The 23,982-nt window shown below is 32.1% G+C and overlaps 1 protein-coding gene across 1 annotated transcript in view; it reads right to left on the bottom strand.

Moving 5' to 3' along the window:
* The window catches only part of Oatp30B (Organic anion transporting polypeptide 30B), a 119,421-nt gene that overhangs the window by 54,429 nt on the left and 41,010 nt on the right, over window positions 1-23,982 (bottom strand). Inside the window, exons 3-5 of the mRNA XM_088228867.1 lie at window positions 6,926-7,117; window positions 3,857-3,974; window positions 723-939 (exon numbers count right to left, since the gene is read on the bottom strand). Coding sequence (XP_088084993.1) covers window positions 723-939; window positions 3,857-3,974; window positions 6,926-7,117 — 527 coding nt within the window. The remainder of the gene's footprint in view (window positions 1-722; window positions 940-3,856; window positions 3,975-6,925; window positions 7,118-23,982) is intronic.

Raw genomic sequence — 23,982 nt, 5'->3', positions numbered from 1 at the left:
TTTTCCATTTAATAGGATGTATGTCCTCCTTTTGCTTTTATAACAGTCTTAACACGTTTTGACATGGCATCAATTAAACTTCGGCACTGGTGAGAAAAATAGGGAATGCTACAGTATAAAGTAATTTATTATTAAAATATGTATTACATCTTAATACATAAATCTATTTTGTGTGATTCTATAATTGAAGATATATGCATGTAAAATTGCTTTCAAATTGTATGTTTTCTAGTATGTATCTTTGTTGAATTACCTAATAAAATAAAATTAAATTAAAAAACTAACGGCTGTAGGCAATTTGTACAAAATTAAAGTTAAATATAATAGAAAAAAAACATAGTTAATTGTTATGGTTAAATTCAATAAAAGTTATGTGAAGTTAATAAAAAGAATGAAAGATTTATAGTGATTTGAAAACAGTGAAGTATAGGAGAAAAGTAGTAAATAAGAGATGCATTTTAGGTTTGAAAATTTTACATACGCACACATTATTAGGCACACAAATTTAGCAAAAATAAGAATATTTTTTTTTGAGTATATTATACAAACAGACTGAATCTCTGGTTCGTCACTGCCATATTTACTTTTCATAAAATGTTTAACTAAAATTGAAAATATTATTGATGATGATGTCCCAATGGCTTAAATACTGGTCTTACAAATAGGGGTTCAGGGTTCGATTCCCAGTATAAATGTACTTCTTATTTATATTAATCACTTACCAACAGCTATCCAGACCGGAATATGTCTCCTGCTCCCTAGGTAGGATACGAAGATGACGGTGATGACATTGCCAATCTCGTAGCTGCTGGCTATCAGGCCAGAGAGGCTAGAGGGGATCTCGAACCTCTTCTCGATGGTGGTGATGACAGAGTTGTTGTACCCGGAGCTCAGGGCCTGTTGGAGCGTAACGAGGAACGACAGCAGAAGGACGAACATCTGGTAAGCAATAAAAAAAACATGCCTTATTTTATTTAGGTACTTTTTTCCATTAATATATTATTTCATAGGTATTTAGAGATGTCAATCAGGAATATTATTGTATTAATGATCAAATTCACTACCTTTCTAAACAATACGCTTTATTTAATTTATTGTCCGATATTTATTTATTTTATTTTATTTGGGTTTTTTACAGCTATTACATGCTAAAATAAATAGAAATATATTAAATTACTAGAGCCAATTAAAAAATTCAATGTAAATCTAATAATTCATAATAAATAAGAAAACAGTTTACGTAATTGTATGTGTGTGAGGTTTGTATTCATGTGCGTGTATGTGAATGTGTGGATGTGTGGATGAATGAGGGAGAGTGTGCATGTGCGCGTATAAATAAAAGAGGGAGAGGGTGCGTGTGTGTGGGTGCGTAAGTATAAAAAAATAAAAAATAAATTTCGATCGGGTTGTGGTCCTGTGGCTAGTGCCTCGGACTCACGGACCAAAGGTCTGTGGTTCGAATCCCACTCTACCCCAACTTGATTCCATTTTTAATAGTGAGTTATTTACAACTCGTTGAAAATGGCCCTCAAAATTAAATATTTGGGTAAATCATAAGAACGCAAATATTTCTTTTTCTTTAAAAAAAAAAAAAAACCTTTAATTATATTGAAAAGCGTACAGGAAAGAGCTTGGTTAGAAGTTTGATTATGAAATATAAAAATAAATGTTATGTTATCAAGTACATAACATAAGATTATGTACAATTGTGCCTCTGAATGTAAATGATACAAACATCGACTGGCTTTACAGCGTATTGTACAATTCTCGTCCTATTTGAACGAAAAAACTTTTTTGTTAAATAAAAAATAAACAATAGAGGAAAAGGTTGTTTTTTATGTTATAATATAATAAGAGATATTATATATTGTATTATTTGAAACCTTATTGAAATTGTTGTTTTTGATATGGACAACAGTTTAGCTCAGAAACATGAGTTAGTATGTATATTAAAGAACTAATCGATATTTATGTTCGTATGAGAAATGTATTGTATAAAAATGACAGCGTGTCACGTCAATCAAAATAGGTTCTTAGCCAAAGGCGTGGGCGGTGAAGGTGCGCCTTGATCGCCGCAAGGAAATTACACCATTTCTTTAAAAAGAATTACGTACGTCCTAAATGGCTCTAAAATACAAAGTTAAATTTTCTTGCTGTGTTGGAAGTAACCAACGATCAACAATTATATCTCCTTTGTTGTCTTATGAGTCAAACAATGACACATGTAACAGATAACAGTACCGACATAAAATAGAGATAGTACAGGTAAACATCGTTTTGTTAACGAAGAAACGCTGTAATGCTTAAGTGGCTTAGGAAATTCAACCCACGTAGGAAATTCAATACGGTTAAATTGTGTTTCGCTTAGTTATTGTACTTTTAACGCTCCGATTTTAATGTTATCTTATCGCGTGTAGGACAACACCATACGGGTGGGTATACGGGTATATGCTTTTGGAAGACACATTGTAGATAAAAAAAGATTTTAGAAAGCGAAAGCTACATTTAACTATATTATTTAAATTATTTTTAATCTTAAAATAGTGCACACATAAGAATATTCTTACGTGTGCACTAATATTAACATATATATTATGTATTATTTAGAAATTATTTAGCATAGCATCTCCCGGTAAATAGCGAGAATTATTGAAATTAGCGTAGGAAAATAATGACAGATATTTATTTGAAAATAATTCTCACAAAAAATTAACGATAGTTACAATTTCTCTTGGTAATTCAGAAATTTATCAAAAACTGTAGGTATCTGTAATCCGATTCCGATTTTTAAATTTCAGTATTTTTTAAAGAAGTAATATTTCAAATAACTACTGGCGGATTTCGATACAAAAATATTATTAGGTACTACAGTAACCTAAACCGTTTCCCCGTAAGGGTAGGCAGAGTGGATATAACGCCATATCACTCTGTCTTTGCATACAGATCTCGCTTCCCTTACATTAAACATCTTCTCATGCACGCGCGCCGATTATTCCAACTCTTGACATATCCATCTTCAAATATTTGTTGGAGTTCATTGTGTCATGTCTTTTTCGGTCTTCCTCTATTTTTGCATCCATCAACATTAGCAAAGTGATTCTTTTGGCAGTTCTTTCGCTGTCCATTCGCTCTACGTGTCCAACCCAACGCAGAGCTCCTTTTTTGATTTTGTCGATACTGTTTATCTCAGCCTTAGATAATATTATACGAATCTCAAAATTTGTGCATCTATTTTACATAGTTTGATCACACATTCGCCTGCGAGATTGCATTTCGACAGCATTCTGCATACTACCATCCCTGTTTTTCTAAGTCCATATTTTGCTTTCATACATCAGGGTCGGCCGCAGAACTACATTGTGAACCGCTAATTTTGCCCGAAAAGGGAATTTTAAATTTCGTATTTTTGGATAAGGAAATGAATTACGACCTTTATTGAATGTTTTTTTCTGTCCAACATAATCGATCACGAAAATTATTTTTGCGAAACGGACTTGTGGGGTTGGTCTGTTTCACCCCTTCTCTCGACTGCGGGTATGTTAATAAAGGTCGAAATAAAGTCAAGCATTTTTGTACAGTATGTTAGTGACGTTATTTTTGCAGATCCTAAAAACTGGAAATTAATTTCGACGTGTTGAATTAAAATTATATTATGATCTTTTTTTTAAATTTGGAATTCAAAAGATTACAAGTTTGCGATTTGACAAAAGAAACTTGTTTAAAAAACAAAAATATTTATTTCAAGGTTGTGACTTTCGTTCGTTTTCCATGTTCTTCGGGTGATAGGTTAAGGGTGCGCTGACCTCACTTTGAGATCACTACTTGGTACATAAAGGTCCACAAGAGAGAATCTCACCTTAATGCTAGCAAATCTCTGTATAAAGCTTGGCCTACAAGCCAATATTCCGCAATCCCTTGTGTCGTCATTCAACTCCATCGCGGGCGGATACACAGTGTGAGGTTTTTCCTTTTCCCTGAAATGAAAAAGATATTAAATACTTGGTTTTCAAGAAATGTAAGCAAATTTGGCTAAGTTTTGAAGTAGACCATGTAACTAATTCTATAAGGTTATACAGACTCATATTCCCTCAAATCAAGATGTCATATTTTTACCCTTTGATACGCCACAGTTAAACGTACTGTATATAAATACAAACGCGGAAGTCTCTGAAAGTTATCTTACATAGTTACGAGTTTTCGGTCTCGTGGTGTAATGGTCAGCGCGTTTGCCGACCTTGCAAGAGGTCTCGGGTTCGATTCTCGACATAGTTGATATAAAATATTTATTTAAAATAGTGTTTTCCCCCAAGAATATTTCATAGTCCCTGGACTGGTACCTGAAGCGTAAGACTGATCATCTTACTTTCATGAAATAAATAAATGATCAAGATACGCTGCGATTGGTGTACAAATACAGTGCCCTATGTACCATTAGGCGCGGAAAGGGAATGATGATGATGAAGTCTATGAAAGAAATGTAATAAATAAATTGCCGGGCTTCCGGCACAAGTTGGTAACTACAAATTTTCTAAATATGAGACGTATTCATAAATGGCATCAAGTAATCTTTAATTTAAAAGTAAGTAAAAATATTTTATACTTTATAAATACAAAAAAATATATTTTATAATATTCAGTTGCCGTTTTATTTGAATTGCTGATTTGGGATGAGCATTTAACTTTAAAACTGCAATATCTCACAACTAGTAAATGTAGTTACCAACTTGTGCCAGAAACCCGACGAAATGATCATCTCTTATGAGTATTTTGTTACTGGTTTATTTTCGTTCATTTTTTTCTTAAACTAACGCTGTCCCACATCTCCAAGTATTCGATTGATTTATTAATTATTGCATCTTGAGTTTCTTTATTTGGTAGTAAATTAACAAACAGTAGATAGCGGCCAGAAAAAGCCATTATATCAAAACATAAAAAAAACAAAATCGGTTCAGTTTTGGAGTGCGGAAAACGAGACCACGATAACTATATTTCCTCGATTTTAGCTAGTCATAATCAGTCCGAAGGATAGATGTCTCTTTCGCACAGTATTCTAGGAGGCATCTGGGAGAGTGACAGAAAAAGTACGTTTAAATACCTATTCATCAAATCTGTCGCCCACCGCATATTCTCTTGGGACTAAAAATATTGACCGAAGTTGAAATTCTGATACGCAGCTTTTGAGCTTAAAAAGTTGCGTAATTGAGAAGTTAAGACGGAGGCAATCTCGAGTTTAATTCCCCGAGTATTAGCAGAAGATTTCATAACATCAATCATGCAACACATTTTTAACGGAAATCTCGCGCTCGTGAGATAAAATAAAGATATTTTGTTACATTTTAATCAACAATTATTGCACTAATACGTTAACATAAGTTCTGCAATAATTAAACAACATACACGATTGTTGGAGTGCTGATAATTATCATAAATAGCGTATTTCATTACGTTTAAACTTTTGAGTACTATACACATCAGAGCAGGTTAATTTTCTGGGTGTGGAGTGTAGAAGTACTTACGACTGGCAAATTAATGACAGGTCATAAGCCCTGTAAATGCCTAGACTTCCATATTCCCCTTTCAAAAATGATTTCCCTCTCTGTTGCAACAAATTTCAATTTACTGTTATTCTAGTTATTAGTGACCGACCGAAGATTCGGTTTCGGTCAATTTAATAAGTTTCGGCCGCGGTTTCGGTTTCGGCCGAAAATTGGGCGAATCTTCGGCTCAGTCGAAACCTCCGGTCAGGATGAGTCAGATTACGTTCGGCTATATAATTAAATTTATGCCTTTTATTTCTTGTGTATTTTATTTAACACTTTTATTTTAATGAACTCGTAAGGTTTAATAATAAAAACCCATACTTTTGGGCGTTTTGAAGTGACTTTTAACTTATTTTAATAAGTTTCGGTTCCGGCTGAAACTAGAACAGAAGCCGAAATTCGGTTTCAGTTTCGGATAAAAATCTTGTTTTGGTCTGCCACTACTAGTTATACCTGTTTAAGTTATTCGCAGAACAATAATTTACGGTTGATTGTCCACTTATGAAGAAATATTGCATGATTTAGTTGTCACTCTTTTCTCTCATTGGAAGTTTTTAGTTTTTTACTGTTTTACATGCATTTATTTATTTATTATATATACGGCCTAAGCCAATTACAACAGTTCCATAAAGAAACATGTTAACAAGAAACCGAACAAAAGGAACATAAAACTATGTAGCAAAGACAAACAAGGGCAATAAAATAATGGTATACAATATATTCATAAACACGATAAACATATAAGAGTTCGAGCTAATCTATGCCAATCCATCTTCATCCCCCGTTGTTTTAATGGCGAAGAGATCTACGAAAAACCGGAAGATCTATCCCAAAGAATTCCAAGTTGTGTGACGAATTGACTTATCTACACATTCTGAACATTGGGGCATAAAAACAAAAGTTTATCTTAGAATATTTAATAAATAGCAGATTTTGACTTCTAGTGTCATGTCTGGGAACATGAATAGAAATTGATTGCAACAGAGATGGGACATCACTTATGGCATTAAGTATTTATAATTATTTAACTGTGATTATGTTGTATCCAAACAAACGTGATAAAATTAATTCTATTATTAGAAGTATTAACATTATACCCACTAGGTAACGGCGTTGTATAACATAATGACTATAAAGGTTTTATGAAGTGAAACAATTAAATTCTAGGTAGGTTTTTCATAAACTCAGAACAAAAATAGAAGTAGGTACTTATCCAACTGAATAATATTTTGACAGCATTGAAAAACTTATTTCAAGGTTTTTCTAATAATCCAATTCAATTTAAACGTGACCATTAACATCATACAAAAAGGGTGCCTATAGAGACGATTTTAAATATAATGGTACTCATAATTGTTTAATTTATCTAGGAGTGACCGACTCACCTGTCCACAAGGCCAGAGGAGGGGTTTCTGCTGTGGCACTTGTGGGATGGCGCAGGAGCGGGGTGGGGGGCAGGAAGTGGGTGCTGCTGCCCTCCCTCTTGCCCTCCACCGTCCTCGTCGCCGCCCCCACCGGAGTCATCCACTGCGGACTCCGAATACAGCCCCGTCATGGCGTACATAGACTCTTGCCTCCTGCGGAAGAAAATACGAAAAATGAAAATCATTTAACTTATAAATAAAATAACGATGATTAAATACTGATGACATGTGTTTTTATTATGTTTTAATTTTGTTTAACAATGCATGTTTAAAAAATATATAAAATGTCTCTCTCGGCACGGGACACCCTAGTGAGGCAACATTGTCAATAATGTAAAAAAAGTCATACATAAATTGTAAAAGAACAAATAAATATTTTTCTTGGTTAATATGCTATGTCGTTAGTACTTCTAACAGAATTGTCGAGTCCATCATCTGGGCTGATGTTAGCCAAATGACCGAGAAAAACATTGTCAGTATCCGAATCGCAGTGAAAATCGAGGTTTAATTTTTGAAAACGTTTGCAAAATTAGAAAATTTAATAAAAGAAATATAATTTTTCCATTCATATGCAGAGTCCTGTGGTTATTTCAGTATTTATTATCCGCCAGGGCTTGAGATTTAATGTAAGAATTTAAAACCGTAATTATTTCATTAAAAAATACTCTAGTATTAATTAGATTGTGGTTCAGAAGGTCCGAATCCCACTCAACCACAATATTATTTATTATTATTATGGATAACGTATATAGCGCCATTTGAGTAATATTTATAATACCTCACGGGCGCTTTACAAAGTGATTATATAAAGAAATAAATTTAATTTCAACTTTTTAATTTGTAATTTAAGAAAAACAATTTACTTTGTCATCACATGCTAAGGATGTATTCAAATGTATTAGGTGTCTCTGTAAAACAGTCACCACGAACAGATTGAAGGCTTCGCCAGAGCTGTTTTGGAGACTTTCTCTGTTCAGTGATTTTTGTGTACCAGAAACTTGATTTTAGTTGTATTTTTCTATCACAATTATTTAAGAATTTTCGCAAAAAATATCAAAACGGAGTAAATAATAAGAACGCCGAAAACAATTTTTTTTAAATACCCGACTAAATATAAGTTTTTTTTCAAACCTGGAATATAAAGGCATTGTAAAACCTTTTCAAAATCAAATATAAAATAAAGAAACATTTTTCACACATACGTCGTTGTTTTATGATTACGACGACGATATACAGTTTTTTTTCAATTTTTCTGCTTGGTTTTGGAACAATCTACCCATTAATGTCAGAGACGCCCTTCTTTATTAACATTCAAATCACGTATGAAATGTTACTTCCTGAATATTCAAGTTTTTCCTTTCTTCTCCCTCTTTACCCCCTCCTCTCTTTATAGTATAGTTTAGATATTTAGTCAATTTTAATTTCTTAAAAAAATATATAAACAAACAAAACATCACGCCGATTCCCCATAGGGGTAGGTAAAGAGGATAGAACGCCATATCACTCTGTCTTTGCATACAGACCTCGCTTCCTCTACATTCATATATCTTCTCATGCACGAACGTCGATTATTCCTACTATTGACATGTCCATCTTCAAGTATTTAAAATATATGAATAAAATATATGTTTATCAATATTTTGTTCTATGGCGAAATTATTAATATACCAACAATATGTTCATAAACCACTGATTTTCACCAATTGAACGGTTTGGGTAGGTAGAAATAAATTGCCTTAATATATGCCCGTCCTTATTGATATGTTTGTTAACTGTATATGTATATAACATGTTTAAATAAATAAAAAATAAATATATATTTTGCAAATATCCACATATTATGTTTATGTTATTATGTATGAAATCAAATTTTAATCAAACAGAGTAATGTCGTACAATTAATATTGTTTCATAATAACATTTATGTGAGGATAAATAAGGAGATTTAATGAGACCATACTCCTTATGTAATTAGGTTCCAAGTGAACAAAATTATGAATTATGACTGACAAATACATATTTTTGGGTTTGTAGTGAAATTGCTTAATACACCTTTGAATTTTGCCAACCCTTTAATTTACAACCCATCTACAGCTGAATTATTTAATGTAACGTATTTTGGGTATGCGCAATGGCGGAAAAAAAAATAAATGGAATATTTGCATAGTACTGGTGAGACCGATGTAAGAAGCTTTAAGTACAAAACTAAAAAAGTATAAACAGTAAAAATAAAAATAATTTCAGGAAATGAAAGAAGTAACCGAATACAGATTTGCGTCAATATTTTGTAATATCCTTTATCACCGATGATGCAGATGCAATTGTCTCTATTAATGTAAATAAATAAATGGTTTGTGAATAAATAAAATAAACACAAAAATGCAAGTTTATTTTTTTCTTCCCGAAATTGCTTAAAATAAAAAAATAACTTATTATTTTTATTGTTTGTAAACAATACTTTAGAGTAGGACACGTTTATAGTGTTTTAAAAAGAGTTAATTTTTATTTACATAAAGTAGGTATATTATCAAAAGCGAGCGTTATTTGTACTGAAATGACAAAGTTTGCAGTGAAAAGACCGAGCAATGGTTGATTTTGTTCATCTCTACTGTATTTATCTAACACCACTGAGCTGTATTTTTGTAAACCCTACTCGTACGGACATGTTTATCGCAGTATGCAGTAGGATAGGGATCCCCGCCCCGTCTTTAGGGCACCACCGAGAACGACACCGGGGCATGAAAGGGTTCGTAGCACGGAATTACCGCATTACCGTAGAGGGTGATTCGGAGAAAAGTGATGTTCGACTGGAGTCTTGCCAGGAACATTTTGGTTCATTTGCCGCGATGTCAGAACAAAACTAAAGCAATTTCCTCTAACGCGTCTACCGCTCTTTGTTGATTGCTCTAATCATCCGAGTTTTGCGAAATTTAGAAGCTTTCCGCAAACCAAATATCGCAACATATTTCGACGTCATTATTATAAAAAAAATAAGTGCTCTCGTAATTTTATCATAAAACCACATCCATTGTGATGTAATTCACCACTGAAATTGGGCCTCCTGGCCTGTTGTGGTGCAAAAAAACTGTAAACTGTAAATTATTATCACAAAGAGCCTTCAGGCATCTCTGTCGGTTGCCAGCTCCCGAATATCCTCCAAAGTCAGGTTCGTGTGCCGCAGTTTTGACACGATGACGTCTAGGATGCCGAGAACCGGATACCTTGTAATGCAGGTAATCGTGGCCGAGGCCCTCAGGAGGCGTCCGCAGTATATGGCCCAGCCAATCGTATCGCCTCCGCTTGATGACAGTTTTCGCCGCGTCCGTTCTCTTATTTTTTCATTCCTTACAAAGTCAAACCACCGCACAAAAACCAAATATGACCATATTATTTATATAAATTGAACACAGTTGATGATTTTTTCCACGCATATGTTCCTAGAGTTTTGGGAACAGCCAATAGTTACTGGAGGCTAGATCAGACAAATATAGTGGGCGTTTAACCAATTTAAACCCAGCTCCGGGAATAGCAGGCATTGACACTAACGCCTTGTGTGCTAGAGAATTGTACTGATGAAACAGCACACCGTTTTCCAGTTTCCCCTCCCTTTTTCTTTTATCGCCTTATAAACTTCCAATAATGCACAGTTTATGAATATAAGGTATTCGTTATTTCGAACCGGGTTATGGTCCCGTGGTAGTTTTGTGGACTCACAGGCCAAAGTCCGAGGGTCAAATCCCACTCTACCACAAATAGATTTCCATTTTTCCAGCATAATTCATTTATGACTTTTAGGAAATGGTTTGGAAATTTAAATATTTGAGTAAATAATAAGAACACAAAAAAAATACATTAAACTTAAAATTTCACTATTTTAGGTACGTAACGCTGACATGCTGTCTCGTGCCACAAAATTATCAACTAAGAGTCCATATTTCTAATTATTTAGGTAAGTATTTAAACATTTATGTCAATTATTCTACGCAATAATTGCATAATAATATTTTTTATCATCATAATGTTGTATTAAATTAATGATTTCACGTGATCTGTATATCAGCCCAAGATACGACGTTAACTAAGTAGACATTTTATTGCCAACTACAATTTTACTATTAAATTATAAAAATTAAACAACAAAAGAATATAAGCCAGTATAAATTTCATTTAAACAAAAACAACGGTAACGAAACAATAATTTGTATTTTGTATTCACTACAACGGGGAAGTTCGGTGTTTTTTTTTGTTGTTAATACACTACTGAACTAAGCCGAAAAGTTTATTTTCCAATATTCATATATCGTATTATCAGCGCTACGGTTTTTTAAAGTTTTGTATTTCTGAAATAACTCCGCGTGCGACGTCAGAGGTTCTTTTTCGCTTGTTCTCGATCAGTCCTTCCCATTGGACCATTATTATTATTATTATTATAATGGATAACTTATATAGCGCCATTTTCGTAATAAAATACCTCAAGGGCGCTTTACATAGTGATTCTATTGTTAAATTAATTTAACTGAAGCTTTTAAATTTGTAATTTTTTTAAAACAATTTATTTTGTTGTCACATGCTACGGCAAGCAAACCGGATATCTTACATAACTCTCATATAGTAGGTAGATTCATATGAACCAGTGACGTCATTCAAAGTAGTTAGTTTTTAGTAAAATGTTTTTTATGACTTTTTCGTACATTTTCAGGAAACTTTGCTGTAAAATTTAATGCTTCATTTTTTACAGCGCTCAAGAAAACATTTATTGCATCCTATTTCCCGTATGGCTGAAGTTAATCATTTGTCTCTAAAAATTGGTATAAATCCAATATATTTTAAAATCAATTTGTTAAGTATCGGAGAATACGAGTAGTATTCTGGTCTGACTCAGAGATCGTGACCATTTTACAGATGGGTCTATTCACCGCCACTCTGCTACCGCCATCGATACACATACTCGTACATATATGTAAGTGCATACTGCATACCACATTTTCCCTCGCTCTGAACATTCTAAACAATTTAACACTTTGAAGGCCAGAAGGGATCGAAATGTTTCATGCAAAGAGATTCTATAGCTCAAGGAATAGGAACATAAGATCACAGTAAGATACTAAGACTTATTTATTAGAATGAGGAAGTTCATTGCTACGGGAAATGAGATTTACAAAATGTTTTCTTAAACGCGGTAAAAATTAGAGCATTTAATTGTACTGCGAAGTTTCTCGAAAATGTAAGAAAAAAATTAACTGCGTCACGAGTTCATTCACCCATGATAGAGTGTTGTGATAGATTTAAATCAGCAGATTCACAGGCGGGGTAATTTAAAAACTTAACTAAAAAACTAAAAAAATCATAGTGCTGGTAATACGATACACAAAATTTTTTTTGGCCTAGTCTAGTCTTTTGACAAATAATAAAAAATAAAAAACCGATGAACTTCCCCATTTTAACGTAAACGTACTGATATTTTTTTAAATTATTATTATTTTTTTATTTTATTTATTTCAATTTTTTAGCTTTTTTTACAGTATACATAAGAGGTAAAACAGAGTATTAAAAATAAAGGATAATTTACATAGAAATGAAATACATATGAACAGTAAAAAAAGTAAGAAAAATCCCACAAAGGATATTTGATTACGGTCTTATTTTTCTTTCACATATCTATAATATGGCTACAAAATGATTACATGCACTCACTTTGCTTTTAGATGTGTCGGTGTGTATGTAAACAAATGTAATTTGAAATGGTTAGATTTTGTTTATAAAATACATTTTATTTGGTAAATTTGAATAATTCAATAACCCTTTTGTTTTTTCTTTGATTCTAGATGGTTTAATTAAATAACTTCTTGGTGCAAATCTTTCATTTTATTTCTTTTAAAGACAAAACATAAACCCTTGTAATATTTTTGTTTGTGGTAAATATTTGATAAACAACAAATTAATTTACATATATTTATGTAATTTCTACCTTATCTGGATGTTTTATTGGCAAATTCGAGTGTGAATTTCTTATTTCGTTTAAACAATATTTATTAATGCAATTTACAAATGTTAAACTCCATATGTCTATATTATGTGGTTCTATTTACAAGTATCTTGCGTCTTTGAACTCTTCTTCGGTTTGAAGGAAATTTATAATTATTATATGCTGAATTGTCATTTTTATACAGATAAGGATTTATTTCATCAAATCAATTGTTTTAGTTTATTGGAGTTTGAAAATATCTAGTCAGATTTAGATGGTAGAAAAGGAAATGTTTTTCTGGAATTTTAGATCACATCTTATTTTGATAGTATTATGTTACAATTATAAATACTCTTTACAAAAAAAAAAACGTTTTATTTCATGATTCCGAGGGCTATGCAATTAATATAATTGAGCATTTTAGATATCTTTTAATGTTTATTTTTTAGAATGTTACTTTAAAAAATCCATTACTGAACCCTTCTCTTTTAGTGAAGTCTTATTTGCTTTTGATTGAGCTAGACGGTGAACATAGGGGCAGGCATCAGCCATGTGGTATTTTCTTGTATTTTTATTTGTTTTATTTATTTTAATTTTATTTTATTTCATTGGAAATCCAACAGACATTTATAAATTTATAAGATACAATTATTCTATAAATACATATCATAAAGTCCAATAAGAGGCTTCCACATAATATTGTTATTGTAAATGTTGTCACATAAAAATTATACATAACATAAACTAACTAAGCATACAAAACTTATAATATTACTAGAAATGTAAATGTAGTACATATTATTAAAAATATATCTACTTTTGAATATTGGTCACACAGTTGCACATTATAATAAATAATACAACTATAGTTGACCATACAGTGTACATTTATTATGTGCCTACTTATTATTATTTGTATTTATCTTACCTTCCAGCCTCACGAACTTTGTATTATATTACTTTATTCATTAAAGTCCCTTATATATATTATGTTAAGATTGCTGTTGTAGTCCGCTAGAAGACAAATTTTCAATTATCTGGGACTAATTTGGTATTTGTGGGTTATTTTATGGAAAGGCAGCCTTTATACGGTTGATACTTGCCCAGCTAGCGATCCAAACCATTTAGGTGATTTTATGAGCATCTACATGCGTAAGGAAGGCTAGCGCTTATGTGTTACAGGCTATAAATTAACATTAGAAATGAGAAAAAAATATGAGTAGCATTTAAAAAAAATACACATTTTTTAATGGCAGTGAACGTGTTAAATACTTAGCAGAAAAAATATTCGAAACTATTTAAATTACACACATAAGTTTAACAAATTACAACAGGGATGGAGAATACCTTAAATAAGGGAATATGGAAGTCTAGGCATTTACAGGGCTTATGGCCTGTCATTGGCTGGTTTAAGTGGCCACTTTACACACTGTGTAACATTCACTATTTTGCCTATCTTAAAACATCCATATTTCTTCAATTCTTCCATTTGTTGATTTTAGTGAAGTTAAAGAGCTGAAACCTTTATTGTTGTGAAAAGATTTATCTGACTGACTTATTTCACATACTAGGCAACGCCTGAAAACAATTTTTCAATTTTCAAACTTCTTCTCGGACCAGTTGGTTTCATTACAATATTTGAGTTTGTCCAAATGTTCGTAGACAAAAGACTGGATTTCACCTCCTCGGGAGTTATTAAAATTAACAAATTACAACAGGGATGGAGAATACCTTAAATAAGGGAATATGGATGTCTAGGCATTTACAGGGCTTATGACATGTCATTGGCTGGTTTAAGTGGCCAATGTACACACTGTGTAACATTCACCGTTTTGCCTATCTTTGAACACATAAGTGATTTTTGTAATGTTACTTCTTAGTTGGCACAGGTCACACAATATAAACTGGGCCCTTTAACAAAATGATTTAAATTACGAAGCACATCTAATATATTCGTACTCTAGATAATTAAATAATTTTCTCTATTACACACTAAAAAAATTACATGTCTTAAATGAGTTATCAGTGTGCAGTGATTAGAATGCAAAAATAATACAGCAATAAGGCAATGTCGTCGAGCAACGATAATTTGGTTGACTAGGTCACGTACTACGATTGCCCCACGAGAGCTTTAACCGTGGTTGCCTAGTACAAGGCACCGGGCTTTTAACGCCCTGCGCGCCAGTGCTGACAGTCCGTAGACAGTTTACGTATGAATTACGGGACGTGAGCCTGACTCGGGAGGACACAAGAGACGGCTTAAAATTGATTCAGTGGATTCTGTATTATGCATGTTTGGATCGGACATGAATTAAAAACAAGAATATTTATATGGACGGCATATTGATCTACCAAGTGCAACTAAATAATATTATATATGTAATGTAAGTATTTTTGCATGTTTATAAAGGCAACAGTCAACAATAATATAACTAACTTCTTTTGATGCTTATTTTATTATTTATTTAATCCAATATAAAATACAAATTTTACGAAAAAAAAAATTATTATATAATAGGTACATTCAAAATAATTTTATTTTTAATTATGTAGCCACTCCACTGGCCCACAGGCACGTTCCGTAGTGTGTATGATTTATTTTATACATAATTGTACATACTTTCACATCAGTTGTTGTGTAAAAATTCAAAAGAAATATATAAAAAAATCTAAAACATACCTACATCAATAAAACGAGAAAGGACTTTCAAGAAACTAAAATTATATTCTGATATATGAAACATATTCCTCAGCTTTTATGGACTCGAGCTTTGAAAATATTGTTTTTAATTTTTTTCACCAATATGTCCTCGCTTAAAAAGTTGTATAGCTTAGGGGCCAGAAAAGTATAATGCCTTTGTCCGTAATTTGATTTTCGCTTTGGGAGCAGAAGTATTGTTTTTTGTCGTTGCCTAGTGTCGTAAATTTGTTGTCCGTCATTATCTATTTCAGGATTTTGATGGAAATGTCTTAAAATTGTTTTTATGTAAATTTGTCTTATGTCTAGTACTGAAAATTCTGTAGAAAGTTTGTCTGTAGAGTAATTTATTGGTAAAGCTTTTTGTTGGCTACTCTCAGTAAGGCTTTTTGTGTTTTCATTAATGGCTCTAATGTGGTTTTACTTGTTCCTCCCTATCCTATTATTCCGTAACTGATAATTGATTGTGCTAGAGCATAGTATACATTAATTAAAGTTGTTTTGATAGGATTTAGGATTAAATATAATTTTTCTTCTTGTGTACCTATATGTTCCATTACTTTTGCAACCAGTAAATCCACAATTTGTTAGTCTAAGAACAGGCTCTTGTGTAGTTGTGCGGCAAACTGTGAATGCCAAACGTTAAAAAATCATACAATGTAAATAAGCAAATTGTTCATGTAAATAAATATTTAAATTCATTTGACAATTTATTTTATTTTACGAAACACTTTTCTTAAAATTATTTCATAAAAAACTGTGATGTTCTAGGCATTTCCTAAAAGGTAAAATAATTCTGAAAAATCTAACACGCAAACAAAAAGTTTCCATCCAGCTATATCTTTTAGCGATATAGAAACTTGCATGCGGAAGTATTATATTCACACGGAATATATATATATTATAATACACACTAAAATAATTATTAATTTGGATAAATGGGTGCGAAGGTTTTCACGGTCACTGTTATCAATTTGTTCCTTTTTTGGGTAAACTGAAGTTACCCAGAAGATGGCTCCTGCCACGGTATCACCCAAAAAAGAAACAAATTGATTAATTTGGATATTTTACACAGTTTATGACGTGTTTCATTACACTTAGCAATAATAGTCATGAGCCCATCAAATTTCTCAAAATTCCGATCGTAATATCGCAGTAACTACAAAATAATTACCACAACTAGGTAACTTCGAAATCAGCATTTGTGAGTTCAATGTAAACACATTTTTATCCTCCTCATGAATGCTACAAATAGACAAGTCATGCATTCAGATCATTATAATAATAATGATTATAATAAATAACTGCTTGCTTATTTGTAGCATTCATGGAGAAAGATACAAATATGTATTTGTTTATAGTGGGTAACTCAAAAATGGTAATTATGAAGTTACCTAGCTGTAGTAACTACCCAGCGATATTATATAATGTAATAATTACCATTATGATTCATTTCAATTAATAGGGTGATCATAAAATTAAGAATAGTCAAGAAACCGCATACGCACATCAAACAGAAGGCGACTCAACTACTCATAAATGAGTAGGTTTATGTTTTGACCCATTAGTTTCTTTGTAGACTTCGCTCAGTACGCAACTCCCGATTCAAATTTAACCATGCCGTGTTGTGCCCTTTTAAAGTTTAGAAATACTGCTAGGATTTTAAAGAGACAGGATGCAATCATATTTCATGTGTAATTAGCAAATTAATGTATATGTCACATTTGCATTGCTTGAAAATTGAATTATTTTTCCATCTGTCAGATTGTCGAAGAAACAAAATGGAAATTTCGTTAGTGTTGCCAGGGTAGTAAATTTTTTTACCTTACTGTGCTCATATAATAAGAGAAATAATTAAAATTGAACCTCGGATTAAACAACGCCGTGGTGGACATTTGACCGACATAATCTTTAAAACATCAAATATTATTTAACATGATATAAAAATATCCGTTTTATGTAAAATAAAATTTGTTTTATATTTTAAGTTCAAAGTTCATTCATTCAATTACTCTTATTAAATGACCCTTTACTTAACTACTCTGTTGTGTCAATCAATGTTTCCGAGTGCACAATAAACTTTTAGAAAAATTAACAAATAATTATTTTTTTACCTTACATTTGTGTTATGGTTATATTCTTCGCGATCTGGCAATATTACGCGGTGACTTCAAGTATGCGCGCGGCGAAAGTGTGTCTAAGTGGGGGAATTATTGGACACAGTCCGATGTATTCAAATATGATTCTACGCTCTTTCTGGACTATTCTTAATTCTATGAGGATGATCCTGCTATATATAATATACTTAATTGTAAATACTATAGTAAATATCAACCCAAATTCCCGGAGCGCGTTTAGAGAAAATTACGTAATATCTTCTTAATACAGTATTTTGATTCCGAGATATTATAATATGTTTTTTCATCTTTAAAACGTTATGCGGATATTCTAGTGTTGTTTTAAAGTTTCATTGACCTGAAGATAAGTTTATCATTTTAACGTAGTTACACCCACTTTTCGTGAGTCATAAATTCGACATAAGGCGTAACAAGTTATGTCCATGTACAGAAGATGCGGTCATAGTAAGACAAATACGAAAAAATTAGAAATATTTAACCTGTTACAGTAAGATTTTCATACTTGCAGACCTAAGTTTCTTACCTACAAAAATGTCCATCCTTGCGTATAAATATTGTTTTCATTTCTCATTAAAATATGCATAGGTGTGTTCTGTACATAATATATAATAGTAGCTTATATATTTATGTATCATTTTTTGTAAATGAGATTGAGAAACAGATAGCGATCTTTTTTGGGTTTTTATGTCGTGTAGCGTATATGTATATACAATTAGACACTGCTATAATGTTAGACAGTGTACACACAATAAGTATGCTTAAGACACACGGTATAAAAACCCAAAAGGATGCTATAATATTTGTTATCAAGATATTTTGTTTTTTATGCATTTGCTTTGAGACGACAATAATTCATCTTTGTTTTTTTTTTCAAAATAATTAAATAAAAGATTAAATTATTTTTTCCAATTCAGTAAAACAAACTTTATTTAGTTATTTATTTGTCAAAAACATTCAGACTAAAAATATTAATATAGTCGGCTATTTTGCATAAAATATATTTTTATTTCGTTTTGGCGGCCTCCGTGGTGTAATGGGTAAGACTCTCGACACATGCAAGGAAGGCTCCGGGTTCGATTCCCGGTAAGAGCATAAAAAATAAATGTGATTTTTCTTAAGCCTGGGTGTCCTGTGATGTAATTCATCACTGTAATTGGGCCTTTTTGGTGTAAAAAAAGCATATTTAAGCCTTTAAAAAAAAAAACTCAATTTCAAGATGAAAAAATATTTTCAAAACGATAAGTTACCTTCTTGTAATATATACTCCAAGTGACAAATGTATTTATTATTATTTGGATATCTGTCAGTAATGCAGTAACTGCTAAGGATCGCATCTAATACTTACCCACACCTATCTGCTTTAGCTTTATTTGATTAGTCGCTAGTGGATAGTGGACTAAGTGGACCACGATACATTGTTACACACGCATGTTGACTGCTTAGTGAACAAGAAAAGCGGGTTCCGATTTTCAGATCCGATTTTCAGACCACGATCATTCATAATTTTACGATAACCCTCGTTAACGAGTATCTAAAACTAAAAATCCCCCGGAAAGGAGCGCTCTATGCAATGTTGTGCTTTTTGCACTGAATTTCACTAAAATAGCGAATTTTCAGCGCTTGTAAGCGAACCAGGGGTGGTATTCTGAATGCAAAAGTGCGCGTAGAAAACGCATTTTTAACGCGTCCTCACGTACCGTACTAAACACACGCTAACAGAGCTTATTCCGTGTTCAAAATACCAGCCCAGGTGCTCAATCACAGATTGTTTATCACGTCGATGAAAAATCCTTATCCAACACTTATTTCTTAAGAAATTTCTATCACTTCGGTAATTACTGACAATTTCGGCAGTTGTGCTTGAGTTGCAGAACCCGATTACAATAGGAAGTTTACAGAGTTATCTTCGACTGTCTATAAATAAAAACTGATATTTGTATACGAAAATGAGTATATTTGCACGAACATTTAAAATATCTTCGTCGGTAACCTATAATTGAATACGGTTAGAAGAAAAAAATGTATGCATATTGTGCTTTTCATACAGAAAACTTAATTTTACTTTGTAGAAAAATTGAGGATAAATGTTAACATCACATTGTAATCGGGACCCAGGGTACGTATTCTAATGGGAAGGATAAATAATTTATCTTCAATTTTATCTACAAAATAAAATGAAGTTTTATGTATGAAAAATATACATTTAAAATATTTTTTCTAAACATGTTAAATTACAGGTTACCGACGAAGTTACTTTGATTTTTCATACAAATATACACATTTCGTACATAAATATCGATATTTGTTTGTACCGTTTCGATACGTATAGATGAACATAGCGTTCGTAATCGCGACGCAGATACCGCTGCGTAGTGTGTTGTACTGTGTACACACATTTACGTAATCGAACATACCGGGTCCATTTATTACTAACTAGGGCATAAATCATAATTGTTAATTATTCTCTGTCGAGTTCAAGGTACGAACAAATCATTGTATTCAATGCTATCATCTCTTGACACAATTACATAGATCGGTCAATAATTTTAATTAATAATAAATGCCATATGATTAACGAATATAGATACAAATTAAATCAAACCTTTGCAATAATATTGACCCGAAAAACTGAAATAAGTAACTTCATTTTAATAATAATATTAATAAACATAAAATAACCTTTAACCTAATAATAACGGATAATATAACAATATTTATTTAATTATACTAGAGATAGAAACAATTTGCATAACATTTTAAACAAAGATAAATAAATCGTAATAAAAAGTATTTTGAAAATAATGGCTATATTATAGTAAATGCGCAAAATGTACAATACAGTAAGTATAAACAAAATTAAAGATATTTTAGAAGAAATTATGGGGGGCTTTTTGCCATGAGAATATAGAAGGCAAGTCTTTATTTTTTTATTAAACTATAAAAAGTTCAACTGCTTTATTCTGAAAACATACAATATTTCATCCGAACAACTATATTTATGCGTGCGAATAGGTACAAAAAATATATATTTGGAGTTGGATACTTTCCACCATCGTCTTCCATTGAAACATTTAAATCCCATAGTGCGCTGCTCGAAGAGATTTTGACTGAAAATTTTGACACCGTAATTATTTGTGGAAATTATAATTTACCCAAAACTGTTTTTGCTAATGACAACAACGGAGTTATGTCTATCCGACCTCTATCAGCATAAGCGGCTACAATTGTCGACCTTTATGCATACATGAATAACCATGCTACAAATTACAATAACGCTTGTTTAGATTTAGTGTTCAGTAGTTTGCAAGATGTAGCTGTTTCTAGATCTACTGAACCTTTAGTCCCCAGTCGACAACTATCATCCACCGTTACTGCTAGATATTTCCTTACCATCTGCACATAACATCCTTGTTTCTAATGAAACTTAGTTCTTCAAATTCACTGAAGGTGATTACGCTGGTATGAATAATTATCTCGCCCTTATTGACTGGGTATCTGTACTTAAAAACAAAACTGTCAATGCAGCAGTAAATACCCTCAGCAACCACTTAATCAAAGCTTCAAATCATTTTATTTCAACAGGTATATTCTTTCCTCCAAAATACCCAAAATGGTTCAGTCCTAAATGAAAATATTCAATCTTTGAGAAGAAAAAAGCACACAATTTTTTTAAGCAAACTGGTGCTGAACAATACCTTATCTCCTTTTCCCATTTCCGCTATCTGGCTAAAATCGAATCACGGACATGTTAGGAATCTTAAATTTACACTACAGAGTAAAAATAAACAACTTAGTAAAAATCCCGAAAAATTCTGGCAATTTGATTCTCAGAAACGGAAAGAAAATGGACTTCCTTCCAGTATGGTCTTTGGAAATCAGTCTGCTTACAATGAACAAGACATAGTTAATCTTCTTGCCTCCCCCTTATCATCCGTATACTCTTCTAATTGTCCACTGAATTATGTCAAAACATTTGACTACCATAATACAGTTGACCTTAGTTGCTGCCATATATCGACCAACGATGTTTTTATTGCTCTCTAATCTCTCAAAGGTAAAACCAATACTGGTCCTGATTGTATTCCCGAAATATTAATGAAAGATTATAGATTTGTTATTTCACTACCCCTATCTATCATTATCAATCTGGTGAGTTTCCAGTAGCTTGGACATCATTTTTAATTACACATATCTATATCTGGAAACAAATCGGACGTCACAAACTATAGACCAATATCAATTCTATCTTACATACCTAAATTATTCGAAGCAATATTAACGCATAAAATTACTTCTATTTTCAAAAATATCTTGGTTGATCAGCAACATAGTTTTCGGTCTGGTAAATCAACCACGACCAATCTCTTGTTTTTTTACCGATACCATATTTAAAGGTTTGGAGAAAAATGAACAATTTGATGTGATTTATACCTATTTTTCCAAAGCTTTTGACAAGGTCGTTCACCAAATACTGTTGACCAAACTGTCTTCGTTTGGAATTCGTAATCCATTTTTATAGTTCTTTAAGTCATATCTTAGTGAAAGGAAACAGTTTGTAAGGGTTAATAATTCCATCTCAACAGCGTTAATGTATCACAGGGTGCTCACCTTGCTCCTTTGCTATTCATCAATGATCAAAAAATGTTTTTCTTACACATCAATTTGGCTGTTTGCTGACGACACTAAGATTCTCAAACAGATTGACAGCCCTTCCGATTGTTCACTATTACAATCTGATTTACGGTCTTTTAGCACCTGGTGCTCATCCAATAATCTACATTTCAACTTAAGTAAGTGCAAGGTTATGCGATTTTTTGTCTGGAAAATCCAATCATATACGACTACTCACTGAACGATGAAATATTATCATCTATGTCTAGTATACGAGATTTCGGTATTATACTTGACACTAAACTTTCTTTTACAATTCATATTGAACATGTTATCAATAAATCCTTAAAACTCTTTGGATTTATTAACAGAAGCACAACTGACTTCAAAAATGTCAAAACCCTTAAAACTCTCTTCTGTTCCCTAGTTCACCCGCACCTAGAGTATTCCTCTGTTATCTGGTCTCCGTATAATGATGTTCACATCAAGAATATTGAATCAGTTCAACATCAATTTTTGAGAAAGATAGGCTGGAGGTTGGTCTAATCTAGAGACCAATATACGTTTAATGAGTTAGAAACTTGCTTAAATATATCTTCTCCTCAAGACAGAAGATAAACCATGATCAGAAAGGTAAATAAAGTAAGACAAATATTGAAGGCCTGGGCTTATTACCTATCATTAGCTAGTTTAATAGAATATTTCATTTAAGGCAAAGAAATTTTGATACCAAGTTTTTATTATTTTTCTGTTACTGTTTTTATTTGTACGGGTTTTTGAAAACGTGCAAGTTATTCAAGCTTAATTGTAGTTTAAATATGTATAAAAAAATTCTATGTCGCATTATTATTTCAAAAAAATAATTAATAAATGATTATAGAGTACTTACAGTACGTACTGTGTAAGTACAGTGTTTTTTAAGATTATTATTTGCGTTCTTATGGTTTACTAAAAAATTACAATTTTAGTGGGTATTTTCAACGAGTTGTAAAGAAACTTTTTATTAGAAAATGGGTATCAAGTTGTGATAGAGTGGGGTTCGAACCTTGGACCTCTGATCCGTGAGTCCGTGACACAGGCCACAGGACCAAAACAATTAATATTAGTTTTTTAAAACACCAGTGAATCGCAATGCCCCAATTCTCTATACGCAGCATTAACTTTAATTTCTACAAATCTATGAAAACACAAAGACTCGTAAAAACACGTCTTATTTTTGTAATTTCACCGAAACCTCAAATATTATTCTCATCTTACCAGGAATTAATTCAAGGATCCCGTTTGTTAAGAAAGTTTCATCACCATGAATATAACGGAGGCCGTCATAATTTAGATTCAATGTATTCTCTTTCATGTTTCGATGATGTAGGCATAAATACTATAAATTAGTAGCTTTAATGTCTACATTAGATGAAAAATTAGGACGGCGATTATTAATTGGTTTATTACTTATGTAAAAACATATCGACAAAGTAAATCTTTCTGTTAAACCTATTAAGCATTAATCTTTTGCAAATCTTCTTACGTGGGTTGTTTCAGCAAATGGAACATTTGATTGAAATTTGTTTATTATATTTCAGCATCTAGTAAGTAACTGTTTTTACCC

The sequence above is a fragment of the Micrasema longulum genome, unplaced genomic scaffold, assembly GCF_059751315.1.
Source record: "Micrasema longulum isolate JH-2025_06_02 unplaced genomic scaffold, ASM5975131v1 h1tg000611l, whole genome shotgun sequence".
Taxonomy (NCBI): domain Eukaryota; kingdom Metazoa; phylum Arthropoda; class Insecta; order Trichoptera; family Brachycentridae; genus Micrasema; species Micrasema longulum.
The sequence above is the reverse complement of the archived record's forward strand: the minus strand, read 5'-3'. Positions and strand labels throughout refer to the sequence as shown.